General features: G+C 41.6%; 1 protein-coding gene across 1 annotated transcript in view; it reads right to left on the bottom strand.

Moving 5' to 3' along the window:
- Positions 1-332: 332 nt before the first annotated feature.
- c1qtnf4 (C1q and TNF related 4) overlaps positions 333-15485 on the bottom strand; it is a 28677-nt gene continuing 13524 nt past the window's right edge. The window contains exons 2-3 of the mRNA XM_023406941.2: positions 6847-7208; positions 333-5650 (exon numbers count right to left, since the gene is read on the bottom strand). Of these exons, the coding sequence (XP_023262709.1) occupies positions 4832-5650; positions 6847-7206 (1179 nt within the window). The 5' untranslated portion in view covers positions 7207-7208 and the 3' untranslated portion in view covers positions 333-4831. The remainder of the gene's footprint in view (positions 5651-6846; positions 7209-15485) is intronic.

Genomic DNA, 15485 nt, shown 5'->3' with positions numbered 1-15485 from the left:
CAGCAAAGGCAGAGCTACTGACAGAGATAATAATACATTAGCTGAAGCAGTATAATTAAGATGAGTACTTTCAGTCTATTATTTGCATTTGACCATTTGATTGGATGTTACCACACTTTTTAAAATGTATGTGTGCAGACAAACAAAAGATTTCAGTAATTAGAGCATATAGTATTTCTACTCTGTCATATAAATCTACCGTACTCAAATCACCCAACAGATGGCGCTGCAGAACAGAATATGGAATAAAGAATGAGGCCATGCAGCTGTGAACTTTTTTGCTTTCATCTGCCAGTTCATTATTTCTGACTGAGTTCACATCATGCACACAATAACAGTCCAGGCCGTACATTTCTTTTTATTTTGTCAAACATTTTTCATTGAAGCATTCATTTTACATGTAAGAAATACTCAAAACATTTCAAAGAGTCAACATGAGCCAGACTACTACGAGCAAGACGTGAGTCAACATGTTTTTCAGTAATTTGTTTGGTTATTTTTCCATCACGGTTGGATGTGTGCCTTTGGCACACAACCCAAAATGAGCAATAACCGGGATGTGTTTTAAACTACATTCTGACCCATGTCTGCTCAACATAGTTTCTAATACACAATGATCGATCTTTCATCAGGATTATCAGAAAGAAAGAAGCACAGACCAGAAACATCGAACATATTGTCAATTACTGCACAGATAAATCACTTATCAATAAAAATATACAGTTAACAGGCATCGACTGGGCCTGTGAAGCTGTTCAGCAATTATGAACTTTTAATATTTTTAGTAACATGCATGCATCACACAAGTGCCTCTGAGTGTGGCATATGCTATCTTCACACACCATGAGTTCTGTGCAGGATTTTTCAGTGTTTGTTAATGAGAATCACCTCCGCAGAGCGATCGTGATTAACTGAACTGGGTCAGGTCTGTTTTTTAAAGTCAAACTGAGGCCATCACAGGTCCACCTCTGTGCACTGCTCAGTCACTGAGGCTGAAATCGAGAAACCACCAAGGGTTAGACTGTGACAGAATACATTATTATCTGAAATGAGGCATACTCGCAGTATAATTTCTTACTGTCTTTCTTAGAAGTCAGTGCAGCCGTAAAGGACAGGAAATTGTTGATTAGTAACGCTGTAGTGGAGAGAAGCCTGGAGAGAGTTTGAAGCCCGAGACTAACAGTCTCTTATTAGTTTCTAGAGAAACTGAGAGTCCAATTCCCCTGCGCCAAAGACTTTTCTGACTTTTGATCACTTTGATTGCACAGTGTGGTTACATTTATAGGTTTATGTTGATGGTATTTATTTTGACTTATTTATTTTTATGTTTTTTAATCATACAGGTAGTTAAAAGAAATTGCAGGGAGGTGAGATGGAAGGAGAAACACATTAATAAAACAGAAACTAGACAATATATAACATGCAGTCTCAATGAAAAAGTCACAAGCAGGAAGAGAACAATTATTGAGAATGCTGTTGAAGTTACAGGGCGGTATGCGTGTTTTGATTTTTAACTGGACTTGCAAATAATTCAGTGAAAATAATTACCATTTGAGTTGTTTTATCGGGGTTCCTGAAGCATCCGCCAGTCGTTAAGTAATGGCCATAGTACCAAAGCAGCAGGGATGAGATGGGAGAAGGTAGATTTCCACTAATGGCTGTCTCGATAAATAGGTACCAATGTTTCTGACATCTCTCAGATACTTCATTGTAAATATATCGAGTCTAACCCCCTGCTGTCTGCTTACTGCAGCGTCTTTGTTTTAATTTTCAGCTGCTGTTTCTCTCCATCTGGTTTGGTTTTGATTAGACATTGATCCATTTTTATTGTTTGTGCAATACATGTTAGCCAGCATGCGGCTCTGCAGTAGCTGAACCAATAATGATACTGCACAAGTGACTATATTATACTATAGTAGCAACATTTAGGGATTCAGTAGAAGCCCAAATATACATGAAGGTATGAAGGTTGAATGGTTAGAGTGCAGCATATTGTATATATCACTTCATTTTCCTGGCACAATTGGATAAATCACATATGGACTGAGTGTAGTTCTAATAAAAAAACAAACGTTTACACCGTGGATTACCCAGAGTACCAAGGACACTCTTAAAGCTGCACTAAGATTTGTTTTGCCACTTGGGGCCAATGGAATGAGCTGTAAACAACATCGACGAGTTGTCACCATTTAATGTTGTTATGGTGACAGTGTTACCAGACAGTTGTGTTTTTACACATCTGTCTGACACAGAACAACATAAGCATTGAGTTAGTCATGTTTCTATCGTCAAACTCTTTTTTAGCACTGTTTTTGGTCTCCACCAGCCCCTGAGAATCATCTCTGGTTCTTTAGCTGCTAAATGCTCCACTATGTTCATCAGCTAGTCACTCTGTGTGTTCATCATTTGGTAATGTGTCGGTATCACATAGTGTTTTTTTTTTTTGGCTGGAAATGAAGGTAATGAGAGCAGGGAGAGTGAACCAAAACACTACAGTTCTGGGCTATAAAACCAAAACATGGAGCTAAACGATGCTAAAATGCTAAACAGAGCTGAAGAGAACTGTTGAGTCAGGTGATAATTGTCTACGAGCAACTCATCTCATATTACGTACAGTCATTTGGGCCAATGTTTATACAGAAATATTGATCAGTGTAACTTTCAGTGCTTTGAGCCACACAGACAAAACGCAACAGAAATCAAGTGAGGCAACCCTTTAAAACTCTAGTCGAACATATTATCATTTAAACAGTGCTTTCTCTCAAAATTAGTTTGACACATAAATTGGCCTACCTGCAGTACACTGGTGTTTTTTAGACCAGTTTACATGACGTGTCATAAATGTACGTCCAGTTAAGTCTAATAAAAGACATTGTAAATGTTCAGTCAAAGTGAAGTATCACTTCGCTCGGTGCCTCTCCAACAGAGAAGGTGATTTCGTAAAGTCAGGGTTCATCACATTTTGAACCGCATCATCTTTCCCCCGGTGGTGTGAAATTAAACAGACATGCATGTTACAGTGGCCCGGGAGAAGCAATCCAATTTTCCCCGCAGTGCTCGCCATCTGAAGAAATGAATTAGACGCTGCTAGAATTAGAAATCAAATTATGGTCCAGATCCCCGCAGGCTCAGAGGTGGCATGTGGTCAACATTTGGATGGGGACGCAGTCTGCACTTTTCCAAAACGGAGTCAGTTTCGTCCCGTCGTGCTCCGCTCCGCCGTGGTGGAGTATCGGGACGAGAAACACTCCAAGATGAAGAGAGGAGATATTTTGACACAAAACACGCTGTTCATATCATGTTCACATGCCTCTGCAGACGTAAAGAAAGTAAAGTGAATTTTATACACACAAGCAGAAACACCAAGTCTTTGACAAGGATAACAAATGCACGTAAAGGAATATTTCACTTAAAACATGAAAATTCTGTGATTATCTCCTCAACTTTATGTCGGTTCAATATCCACTGAACATGTGTAGTCAATGAGTCTCGCCTACAGCTGAGCAAATAGCATAAAATGTGCATGAATTTTCATTAATCGTCATTAATAATCGGACTGAATTATCGTTTTCTTTCACTTTAATCAGCAGCAATTCAGACGTCTGGAGCTAGGCGAAGTTTTTTCATCTGCCAGAGCACCAACAGAAGACGTGTGAACCCACAGCGCTGTCGACTGATCCTCAACCAAAACTTTGATCTTAGTGCACTAATAGTGGAGACAGAATAGTTTTTTTTTATGCTGTGAAAATGATGCATTAATGTGTAAGTAGCATTTTACTTCACTGTAGTTGGATGAGGTTGGTTTATGTCAGACTGCAACTGATGATTATTTTCATCACGGATTAATCAGCAGATTCTATTCCTGATTAATTAATCCATCGTTTGGTTTGTAAAACGTCAGAAAATAGTGATAAAATGCTGTAACAGCTTCCAATGTGACGCCTTCAAGTTGCTTATTTTGTCAAACCAACAGTCAAAATTATTCAGTTCATTGTAATTTAAGCAGCTGATCCTCATTTTGAGAAGCCATGAAATGGCATGAAACATTCTAATGTACAAATACATGTTATAATATAAATATTACATTTTTTCTTAATTAGATTTATCTGTTATTAAAATAGTTTTATGTCTGTCAATTGACACATTAATCGATTTCAAGTACTTCATCTCTAATTTTATAATTGTTCACACTGCATCATCTTTTATGGGCTCTTCATATGTTTTGTAGGCATAATCTACCAACTACTAACTATAGCCATTAAGTAAATGTAAAGCAGTAAAAAGTATATTTCCTCCTGAAATGGGGGGTAAAAGTATAAATTTGCATAAAATGGAAATACTCAAGCGAAGTAAAGGTAACTCAAGTTTGTCCTTAAGTTCTCTACTTGAGTAAATGTGCGTAGTTTCTTTCCACAAATGCGTGAATGAACAATAACTCGGCCGTTGGTCTGGTGACTTTAATGAGAGGTGGTCTGACACTGAGATGAGCAGGTAATGACTGAGTTTTCATTATAGAGTGAAATATTCAATTAGAGTTCACATTACTGTCATTCAGGCTTCCACATTATGTGAGATGAAGTCATATCTTTCAAAACCATTAACTGGAAATTGGAGAGCTTTTCATTTTGGCTCTGTACTCAGTCCAAGGTCCCTGTGACTTTGTGAAGGAATTCATATGAAGAGGAAGTGTCAAAGACAACCACAAAGCAGCATTCATTACGAGTATGCTCTACTCAGAAACTGCACAACACTTCTGTGGATGGACTTGGAGATGTTTCCTCCTTTTATGAATTCCTCCCACAATGTTCAGTCCCTAGCTCATGCCTTGCAGCTAAGGTTTCTTGTCTGCATATGATTGACTGGTGGTCGCGATGGTGGTGGAAGGGAAGTCTGGGTAAACCAGGAAGCCAGTGAAGGTGATGTACTTGGCGTGGTTGCTGTAAGCCCCAAATCCATCTCTCTGGTGCGAGTAGAGCCAGACTGTGTCTCCTGGTTTCAGTGACAGCATCAAGCTCTGACTCTGCAAAGCTTTCTCGCCCTGGCTGTCGTCGTAGATCATCGCCTGCACCTCCAGACGGTTCTTCATCAGCTTGACGGACAGCGTCTTCTGCGGCAGCTTGCCCACATTGAAGGAGAAGTAGTACACACCGGGAACACGGCAGGTGAACAACCCCTCGGTCATGTTAAAGTCTTCCCCGATATTGACGAATGCTGTATCGAAGCTGACGGGCTGGTGCTGCGGCAGGCCAACTTGGTCCACTCCCACAATGCTCTGGGTCCGCCCCACTGAGAAAGCAGATCTCTGGTCATCCTCTTCATCCTCATCCTCCTCCCCCTCATCCTCCTCATCCTCTCTGTGTTGCAGCTCCTTCTCCTCCACCGTACCTCTCGTTCCAGAACTGACATGATCTGTGGCCTGGTTATCATTCAACAAGGGGATGTTGTCCTGCTGGGGCTGCTGGGAGTTGTAGGCAGGATGGTGTTGGTGGCGGTGTGTCTGGTAGTCGTAGGTGTCAGGGTAGACGAGGTATCCGTTGAAGGTGGTGTAGTGTCCAGTGTTGCTATAGAGCGCGTAGCGAGGGTCACCATGGAGACGGAGCCAGACCGTGTCACCGAACTCCAGCTGCAGCATGACGCTCTGGCTCTGCACCTGAGGATGGAAGCAGACTTTATTATCCCAGCGACCGAGTCATATCCGGGTCTGTTTTGCATCAAGGCACTGACACCAAACATAATCTGATCATCTACCTCACGCAGCCCTTCATTCGGGGAATTTGCTGTGTAATCCCTCTGTTCTGCTTTCATTACCCACCCCAACACAAACACACCCTCTGTGATAAGAGCCATATTGCACTGTTAGACAGTCTGAGGGCTTTGACATGATAAAATGCATTTGTAATCCTCAGAGAGAAAAAAAAATCCATCCTGGACATCATTTTTTTGAACCGGAGGCTGTTCCTACTGGGAGATCCATCTGCGTAACTCAAATCTTGAAGACGGATGTTTTAATGGTTTTCACCTCTAGAGGACTCAGTATCATTAGCCTGGTATTCTGACTGTATGACTGGTTCTTTACTACTCTGATATTATCTTTTTGTTAGCCATTTACTCTTGGTGGAGGATTTGATTAGGCTAATCACAAAGGACAGATGTTTACTGATGTATGCTGCACTGACATCAGTTTGAGTCAAATGTGCATTGCACAGCTTGCTCGTTTATACATGGCAGTTTGTTTTTCAAAAGGTTCAGTAATTTCCTAAAACAAGTGGTCACTGTAGTTTTTAAGCAAACGTTACTGAAACAGGAGGAAACAGAGTGTTGGCTAGGGTCTGTTTTCAGCAGCAGATTAATCCACATTTGGTTCTCTAGTGAGTATTTGAGGCAGCAGGATGGTGTTTGGGACTGAGTCAAAATAAACTAGAGTCTGTGTGTTCATGATGATGAAGGAAAATGTCACCCAGTGCAACAGAGTGGCTCACTGATGTGTTTTTAATGGAGCTCTACAGCCCAGAGGAATAAGATTCACACACAGTACTTGTTAGTAAGATACATTCATTGTTAGTTTTGGTCTTTTATTGGGATTTATTGAAAGGAAGAAACAAAAAAAATATCACCACCACCTGTCTGTCCCACCCACAAATGCCCTGATTGGCTCTGTTGTTTCTCCAGCTGGGAAACGGTCAACAACACCTGACATCTGTTAAAGTGAGGAGTGATTCAGAGGCTGAACCAGGCTACAAGATCACATGAATGAAGCCTGAAATCTGAATCACTCTGGGGTTTCAGGTTTTGCACAGTAACCTTTGTTCTGTAGAGCTTTCCTTCTCCCCCACTGGGCTCACCTACCTTCCTCTCTTCTCCCGCGTTTTCCTCGTAAACGATGGCCTGCACCTCGTTCCTGTTCTTCATCAGCATCACTGACAGGTCTTTGTGTGGAAACTTTCCCACAGTGAAGGAGAAGTAGTAAGCCCCGGGGATACGGCAGCGAAACATGCCGGCCTTGGGGTCAAAATCCCCGCCGATGTTTACATAAACAGCGTCAAAGGTCACCGTCATCTTAGGTCCACCTTCCATGCTGTTGGTCCGTGCGACCGAGAAAGCCGAGCGTAGCTCCACATCGTCCAGCAGACGGGCAAAACCCCCAACACTCCCCGCAAGGCTCAGGCACAGCAGGCCAATCAGCACAGTCACTGGGAGCAGCATCATATCTGAAGAAACATTTACAAAAAAAAAAAAGACTTCCATTACATATTTCCAAATGTACAGGACTTTTTCATGTTTTCAGATCTGTAAATACTGCAGCTGCAACATGGCTGCAGTGTTTTGTCGCAGAGTGACTTGAGAGGACGCAACTCAGATCACCTGGCAAACAGATAACTAATAATGAGTAGGACAACTAATCTGTAGTACGACCTATGTTTCTGTTCTCATCTTTACTAGTCTGAATTTCTCAAGGTCACAAAAGGTTTACCACAATGCTCTATAATGGCACCACTTTTGTTTTCTATGCACATCCGGCAAAGATTTGTGTGTATGCAGATGTACAGTTATGTACGCACTTGTCGTAACTTCTTTAAATCAGACTGTTACTGACCTTCACACTGCATTTCACACACTTCAGTTGTCATTTTACCACTTGAAATCAACCTTAGACACACAAAAAATTTTGTGGCTTTCTCCAGAAGCCATGCACATTCTGTGCAAAACATACAAAACTTCAATCTTAAAACTTTATAAGGAATAGAGTAGCAGAAAGTATCTGTACACAGACGTCTTGGAATATGGCTGGATGAAAAATTATCTTTCCACACTTACACTGATAACCTTTTAAAGAAACTGAAACCTAAATTAGTTTTTTATTAGTTTCTTATCTTCTGTTGTCATTTCGTCCAGGTCTGTCTTGTAAAAGAGATAATGTGTCTCGAGAGACTTCCTGGTTTTAGGATCTCATTCATTTCATTCCACAACATGACGTAACACAACTTCAATACCAAGATCTCAGAGCTGCCTGAGGACAGTTTGTTCATTTTGTTGCTCACTGATTGTAACTGTTTTTAATAATATGCCTAACTCTCATATTTTCATTCATTTCCAGATTGTAGAATGACATCACTTCATGCCTCACTGCTGCTCTCTGGTCATTACGGATCAGTATACTTGTAGTCAAAACCATAGCACTGTTGGTTGTTGTTTTCCTAACAGGAGAGTCAGTACGATACCCGAGTACATGTTTTTCTTTAAAACCCTTTATTTATACAATATACCTGTACATATATATTTTAATTATTTTTGCCTTTACTTAATGGTTTGACAGTGAAGCCTGTCAAGAAAAGTGAGGAGATATTGAGAGGATGATGGAGTTGAATCGGAGACATTGCAATTACATGGTGTGTGCATTAGACAGCTATGATTCAAATGTTTAATGTTGAATTAAAAAAACAAACACAAGGAGCCGTCCAAGAACTTGAATTAAAATAGTGGCAAATTTTTTATTTCAATTCTGAACTATCTGAACCCAGATGAAGTAAACATGCTAATAAATAACACCAGACATTTGAGGCCAGCTTTTAGTTTCTTGGCAGTTTTCAATGCTTGATGCCGTGGACACACTTTGGTCGGTAAAGATAAAGAGTATGCAGTAAATATCACAGGGTGAACGCGGCTTGTGAGCTGCAGTTCGGGGGTTAAACACTAAAACCACACGTGGACAGACAATCTCACAGAATGGAGCAGGCAGACGCATACACATCAAAAAGATCAGACAAAACAGGTTTCAACAAATGGGCCTAAAAGACGACACACACACACACACACTCAAACGCACACACACACACACATACACACACACGCAGAGTCCCTTTGCTCTGTTTAAGTCATTCAAGCAGATCGCTCTCGGCAGAGGAGGCATTAATGTGTCTTTTATTAGCAGAGACGAGCGCTCTCATCGTCTCATTGTCCTGCTCTAACGAACCAACAGGAAGCAGACAGACACAGGTGGAGCTGTCAGCGCTCTCAAAGCGCCCTGAAAACAAAAGGACACAGTGTATCATGTACAGAGCTACCAGACCCAGAGGAGCTGCCTCCATGTTCAGCATACACCACAGTCTTCAGTGTAGTTCATCAACATGCAGCCGCAAAGTGATGTAAATCCAACGCCTCCCTGATGATACTGAGTGATGGATACAAATCTAAAACGTTATAACATTTAGGGAATATATAATTTCCAACATCGAATTACTGCGTCCAACCATTTATTCAACTTTCAAACACTATCTGATATCCTCATTCACTTCACGCTGCGATCGGCCAGCGCTGCGGAGGTGAAGCCGAGGGCATTAAGTCTCTTGCAGTTCCCTTTTTTTTTTTTGTTCCGATTTGTTGCTCAGCTATTATTGGCACTTTTCATCTGAACAACAGAAAGAATTGTGTGAAGAGATCGCTGAAAACGTGCACCGTAATAATGTGGTCATATAATAATGACCAGCTCCAGTTTCCAGTGTGGCCCAAACAACTACAGACACGTTGTGTGCACCACTTCTTTCTGGTAACACTGAGTCTTTATCGTCCCTATCCACCAATAACTGTGGCGTATTTCACAGCAACTCTCCTAATAATTGTTGTGATATTTCAGTCTGGAGCAAAGAGGTGGGCCGACACAGCAACACTGACTTCCCCAGAGTCACTTTGCCCTTCATCCAAGAGGCTTTTGGTTAAACAGGAAAAAAGGCTGTCTGTTTAAAACACCAGTGGTGACTGTTGGTAGAGAACCTGTCCCTTAGGCATTATGTCTCTGTACCACGAAACGATTTTCCATTTTGTTTCAGAGGAAATGTTTTTTTTTTTTTCTGAATGAATGAAGTGCTACAGTTATTAACAGCAGTGGAGTCACCAGGAGGTGGTTGGGATGGATGGCGGCCGTACAAAGCACCAGATTGTCACACCAGGGACATCCACAGTCCCGTCTGTGGTTTAGGTTACAAAAACACTGTTAGCTACGGAAAGACTGTGGTTTTCGTCAATAGTAAATAAACGGGTTGTGTCTGAAGTCGCTGTGAACTTTTTTCTCTGTACTAAACCAGACCAGGATCTTTCCCTAACCTAAACCAAGCGCTGCGAGAGTCTGATGCTGTAGTCACTACGGGTGAATACTGAGAACAAATATATTGCCTTATTGGAAATGATGTCTCAATGCCTTTTTTATGCATTTCTGGAAAATGCATCACCGCAGGAGCCTCGAAGTTATTTACTGTTGAAACTAAATGTTCTACTTGTATGTTTATACTAAATCGACCTCTTTTAAATGGAAACTAATTATAGCAGTTAATTGTACTTAAGGCACTGAGGCGTAACTGATGGTTCTTGTCTGATTACTTGTCCCACTGCAGCAGGGGAAGAAATCCACTCTGCAAGAGCACAACATGCTGCAGTACCAGCTCACTGCAGATATTATAATTTTCCTGCAAGATTCAGAGCACATTTTGTTTTCCATATCCTAAAATTTGAAAGAAAAAGTTACAAAATTGACAGTGTAGCAGTTAGACTTGTTCATATAATGGCAGCTTGTATCAAGAAACTGTTTGTTTGTCTGCGTAATGGCAGCGGCTTTAACTAGTCATGTTGACAGACTATACTCCGTAGAGAGTGTGACGCTTCAGGTTCAAACAGCAATGAAAGAATAGATCAAACAAACGTCTTCCATAATGAGCACCCATGGGAGTTAAGTACAGAGAGGAGCAACATAACAGAGCAGAATAGAAAAGAGTAGAGGCAGAATTAGTCCGTGCAAGTATTAAAAGTACACTGTTCAGCGTTTTAGGAAATCTGACTAATTAGTCACTTTCTCGTGTCCTACACAGTTACACAGCTAAAATGCACCATTCTTAAATGCGTGTTAGAGGCTATTTCCGTCCCATTATACACAGAATTGAGTATATTATGTGTTGGTGTGGTTCAGTCTACACTTACTGAAATTGCTTGCTTAAGCTCTAGAGTCCAAGGATATAGTTGATGTGTGCTTCGTTAAAACTGTATTCAGTGTTTCTTTGTTTAAACTGTTAACTGAAAAACTTTCTCCCTCACAAACAAAACGAGCTTTGAGCTACAGTAAATGTCCCTGTGAGTTTAGCGGTTGATGGAAATATCATTCGTTTGTATTTGGTCATAAATCAAAGCTCTGGCTATACTCAGGTATAGGAGCAGGTTGAGGTTGTTATTTGGCAATATCACGTATTATACAAAGAAACTATCAACCTAGATACTTTTACTCATTTGGCAGACACCTATCCAAAGGGACTTAGAAGTGAGGGACAACACTGAAGCTTCAGTGCAGTAGTGTAAGAGCTAAATCTGTTCAGTAAGGCAAAGTGTGAGGAGATCGGGTGAAGAAGTGCACTGAAAGGGCGTAGTAAGTGCTAGTTATTCATGTGAGGGTGTTAGAGGTGTGAGGCGAGGAGGTGCTCTAGGAAGAGAGGTAATTGTGACTTGAATTTGATTCGGGCGGCGGTGGGTAGACAGTGGAGGTCAATGAGTAGCGGAGTGACGCGACCTTTTAGGCTGATCGAAGACCGGACAAGGGTTTCGCTGTGAGTGAAGGGAGGCCTGCCAGAAGGGCACTGCAGTAGTTTAATTATACAAAGTATTACTTCTTTACAAATGTTTTGTATTGAATGAATAGCTCGGATATTATAAGAATAATGCAGTCTGGAAGTACATCCATTTTCTTCCCATTACCCCCGCTCGGGTAGCGGTGGCAGCAGGTCAAGCTAAGTATTCCAGACGCACCACTGTATTGTGTTTCCTCTTAAAACATTAACTGAACACTCACACTTGCTTGTTTTCCACTGAGCAGCCTCACTGTAGGTGAGGTTAATTGCCTTGATGAAAGATGTTGATGATACTTGTTTCAAGAGGAGAGGATATTATATATACATTTTCTCCCTCACTGTGGTGCTGCTCTGCACTCATCAGCGAATGTGAGCCAGTAATCATCCAGCGGATTATATCTCGTGTAAACTTAATGTGACCACCAGGACTTTCTGAAAACCAACATAGAGACTGAAGGAAATTGTCTGAACACTCCTCTGCTCTGCAGCTTCCCCCTGGGGGAGATTCCCAGGGGCTCGAGCAAACTTGGAGATCACTTCCACCCCGGTGAGTCCTGGATCTTTCTCTGGAGTCTCCTCACAGATAATCACAGTTTATATTCTCAAAAGAAGCAAGTGCAACAAAATGAACACAGCACGATCAAGTTTTGGTAATCATCAAACCTTTTTTAAAGCAGTAATCTATATCCGAAAGGTGTTGAAAGGACCTCCTGATGGTACTGTCGCATAAGCAATTTAATCAGGTGTCATTCTCTACTCTTTTCTTCATGCAACAGTCATCTCACCCTCCCCAGCAGGGTAATTATTTCAGCCATCAAACACTGTCATCTGATCTCCACTATCTATAAAATCTCAGTGACTGTGATTATAACAGTGTTTGACATTCGGAGTCATTCTGTTCAGCCAAGAAGGATTGATGTGCCCTTGTAAGAAAAGGACAGAGGTTACAAGGGAGAGACAAGAGAAGGGAACACACCAGCAGTTATTTGTCTGTTTTCAAGCCAGCAGAAACCTGTCAGCCGAAAGCTCCTTTGTCTCCAAAAGGTCAGCGTATCAAGGATTTTTATTTTTAGATTGACCTTCATGCATTTTTGAAATTATACGGTGGATTGTGAAAGTGTCTCACAGACTCATTTCCTCGACGCCTGAAGCCTCTCCACCTCACTTTTTAATTTAAAAAGAAAAAGCAAAAATATGAAGAAACAAAAAAACAACTGTATTTGCATATCAGCGTGGGTGTCCTCATTGTGTTACTGGTTGCACCAGAGTGAACCAAACATCCTTGAACATAGGCAGGTTCATTACTTTACAAGCTCCCTCTTTATTCGACTCTTTTATTGCCGCACCATTAAATTAAGCACCAACTCACGGTATCGGCCGCATCTGTGCTTCTGCTCCATCTCTCTCTCTCTCTCTCTCTCTCTCTCTCTCTCTCTCTCTCTCTCTCTCTCTCTCAGGTTGTTGCTCTCCCTGAGATCTGCTTTGTGTCTAAAAATAGAGGGCGGAGAAAGGCTGATTTCTCCTCCCCAGAGACAGATCAATAACTGATGATTGAGATGGGGATGAAAAGGAAGACAGGAGCAGGGAGAGGGGATGGAAGAGTCGGAGAAGATGATGAGAGAGAAAGCTGAACAAGTGTTTCTGAATTTCTAGTGAGAGTGGATTTAGATGTGTGTTTGGCTGTGTTACTTTTATTTGACTGGATATACAGTAAATGTGTGTGTGTGTGTGTGTGGCCTATATGACTTTGCTGTGTGGGTGCTAATGTGTGTTTGCGTAGTTCTAGATGCGTAGGTTGCTGTTGGTGTGTGTATCTTAAGAAATGTGTGGCTGTGTGTGAGTTTGTGTGTATGTGCTGATCGAAGGTGTGTTTTGTGCAGCTATGTGTCCTGTTATCTGTTGACGGGGATAATTTATGTGTTGTTATGTTTTTGTATGTAGATGAGTTCATGTGTATTTATGTGCACATATTGTAGTTTGGTTTTTTTTCCTGTGTTTATAGGCTCGTGTTGGGTGTGCCTATACATGATATGCATGTGTGACAGTGCTTGTGTGGTTGTGCATAAGTGTGTGTGTGTGTGTGTGTGTGTAAATGAATCTCTCTTCCATGCTGGGCCATCTGCTCTAGGTGATAACAAACACATTAGCCCTCAGACTGAAGCAAAACAACCACTCTCCGAATCTCACCGGCCGTCTGAGGATTACTAGTTTATATTACCTTTACGTCTGCTCTGAGAACCTGTTAATATGTTTTCATATTTCTTCCTGCTGCAGTGTAATCATCTAAATGTCACAGGAGTCCATTTAACCCCAACCAGGTGCTTCTGAATTTGTCTCCCAGCTGCTAAGATTGAAGTTGGGAGGATGATTCCTGGGGGATTTTGAGTTGTCTGCTCAGACAGAGAGCTTTTATCACTCGTCTCCCGCAGCAGCAGGCTGTTGTTTTAGCCACTAGTTGGTGAAGAAAGTGAAACATCTAACAGCTAAAGAGACAGGGATTTTTTTTCTCAGCAGTTGGTGGAGACCAAATCAGAGTTAAAGGAGGCTGAACATTAGGTTTACATTCGTCAAGTAGGTGAAAACATGACTCTAATGCGGTGAAGATACTGTGAAAGTATCAAAGCGCTCAGTCCACAGAGAAATGCACACAGCCTGTTTTCAGAAACTGAGCCTTGAAACGTGCCGTCAGGACTTCTGTAACTTTGTGATGTCACAATAAGCTAGTCACCGTTCTAAGCCATGCCCCAAGCCCCGCCCACCTGGGCCCATCCAACCTTGCATTTGGTTTCTCTGAGTGTTTACATGATCTGATGCATATCGGCTACATTTCTATTCCATCACTCAGAAAACAGCTAGCCAATCAGAAGAGAGGCTCAGAGCCTGGTTGTGGCTGGATTGTTTTTTGTTGGCTCTTGTGTACACAGGGTAACTTGCGATTGTTTTTGTGTGTTCAGTGGCTGCTTTCACTGGGCTTCATAACACCTTGCTGACTGAGAACGTGAACGGCGGCCGGAGGTGTGGCCAAAGTTTAATGGGTGGAGTTTCGTGCCGATCCAAGCTGTACATTCTTGTGAGTATATTTTCCCAGGGATCAATGAATCGAACCTTCACTTTACAGGACCAGGGACCCCCATAATACGCCCTCCTCCTTCACACCTCAATCACAAACTGATCGCGCTACATACTCTCTTCCATGGGAGGTTTGCAGGAATTTATAAATGGATGACGGTCCAGATGTCCTGTAGCACTAAGTCCATTAGAGAGGAGGATGTTCCACAACCTGGCAACCCCAAAGTTGTTCTTCTTAATGGCTTATAACTGATCTATAAAGCAATAGTAAATGATGTGTTACCCATTAATAAAAACCCATTATACAGCTTATCAAACCTTTATACATGGTGCTTTGTCACAAAGTGTATACAGATATTTTTAAATCATCTTAGGCAGCTACTGCTCTAATTTAGTTTGAATGAAAAGCCAATAACTGTGATTTAGTCTTAAAATAGTTTTAGTATCACTCTGCAAAACCACATGGTTCAGTTTCTACTGTAAACTCTCTGGTCAAGCTAAAATAAAATCAGTTCTTGGAGTGGCTGTTTCACTCTCAGCATGATCCAAATTCATCTCTCTTCTCCGCTTCCCTGAACAACCTCTCTCTCTCTGTCTCTCTGTCTCTCTCTCTCTCTCTCTCTCTCTCTCTCTCTCTCTCTCTCTCTCTCTCTCTCTCTCTCGTACCACCACCTCACTCTCTCATTAGATCAAAGCCACACAGAGGGAACTATTGTTCTGTTGTATAGTCGAGCATGACTGCCTGTGTGCACTGAAGCCAAAATAACAAAGAAACACTCATCACACATAGGCATGGGTACACACACACACACA

Source organism: Seriola lalandi, unplaced genomic scaffold (assembly GCF_002814215.2).
Source record: "Seriola lalandi dorsalis isolate HSWRI2012SDOR001 ecotype SW California unplaced genomic scaffold, Sedor1 jcf7180002054320, whole genome shotgun sequence".
NCBI classification, from domain to species: domain Eukaryota; kingdom Metazoa; phylum Chordata; class Actinopteri; order Carangiformes; family Carangidae; genus Seriola; species Seriola lalandi.
The sequence above is the reverse complement of the archived record's forward strand: the minus strand, read 5'-3'. Positions and strand labels throughout refer to the sequence as shown.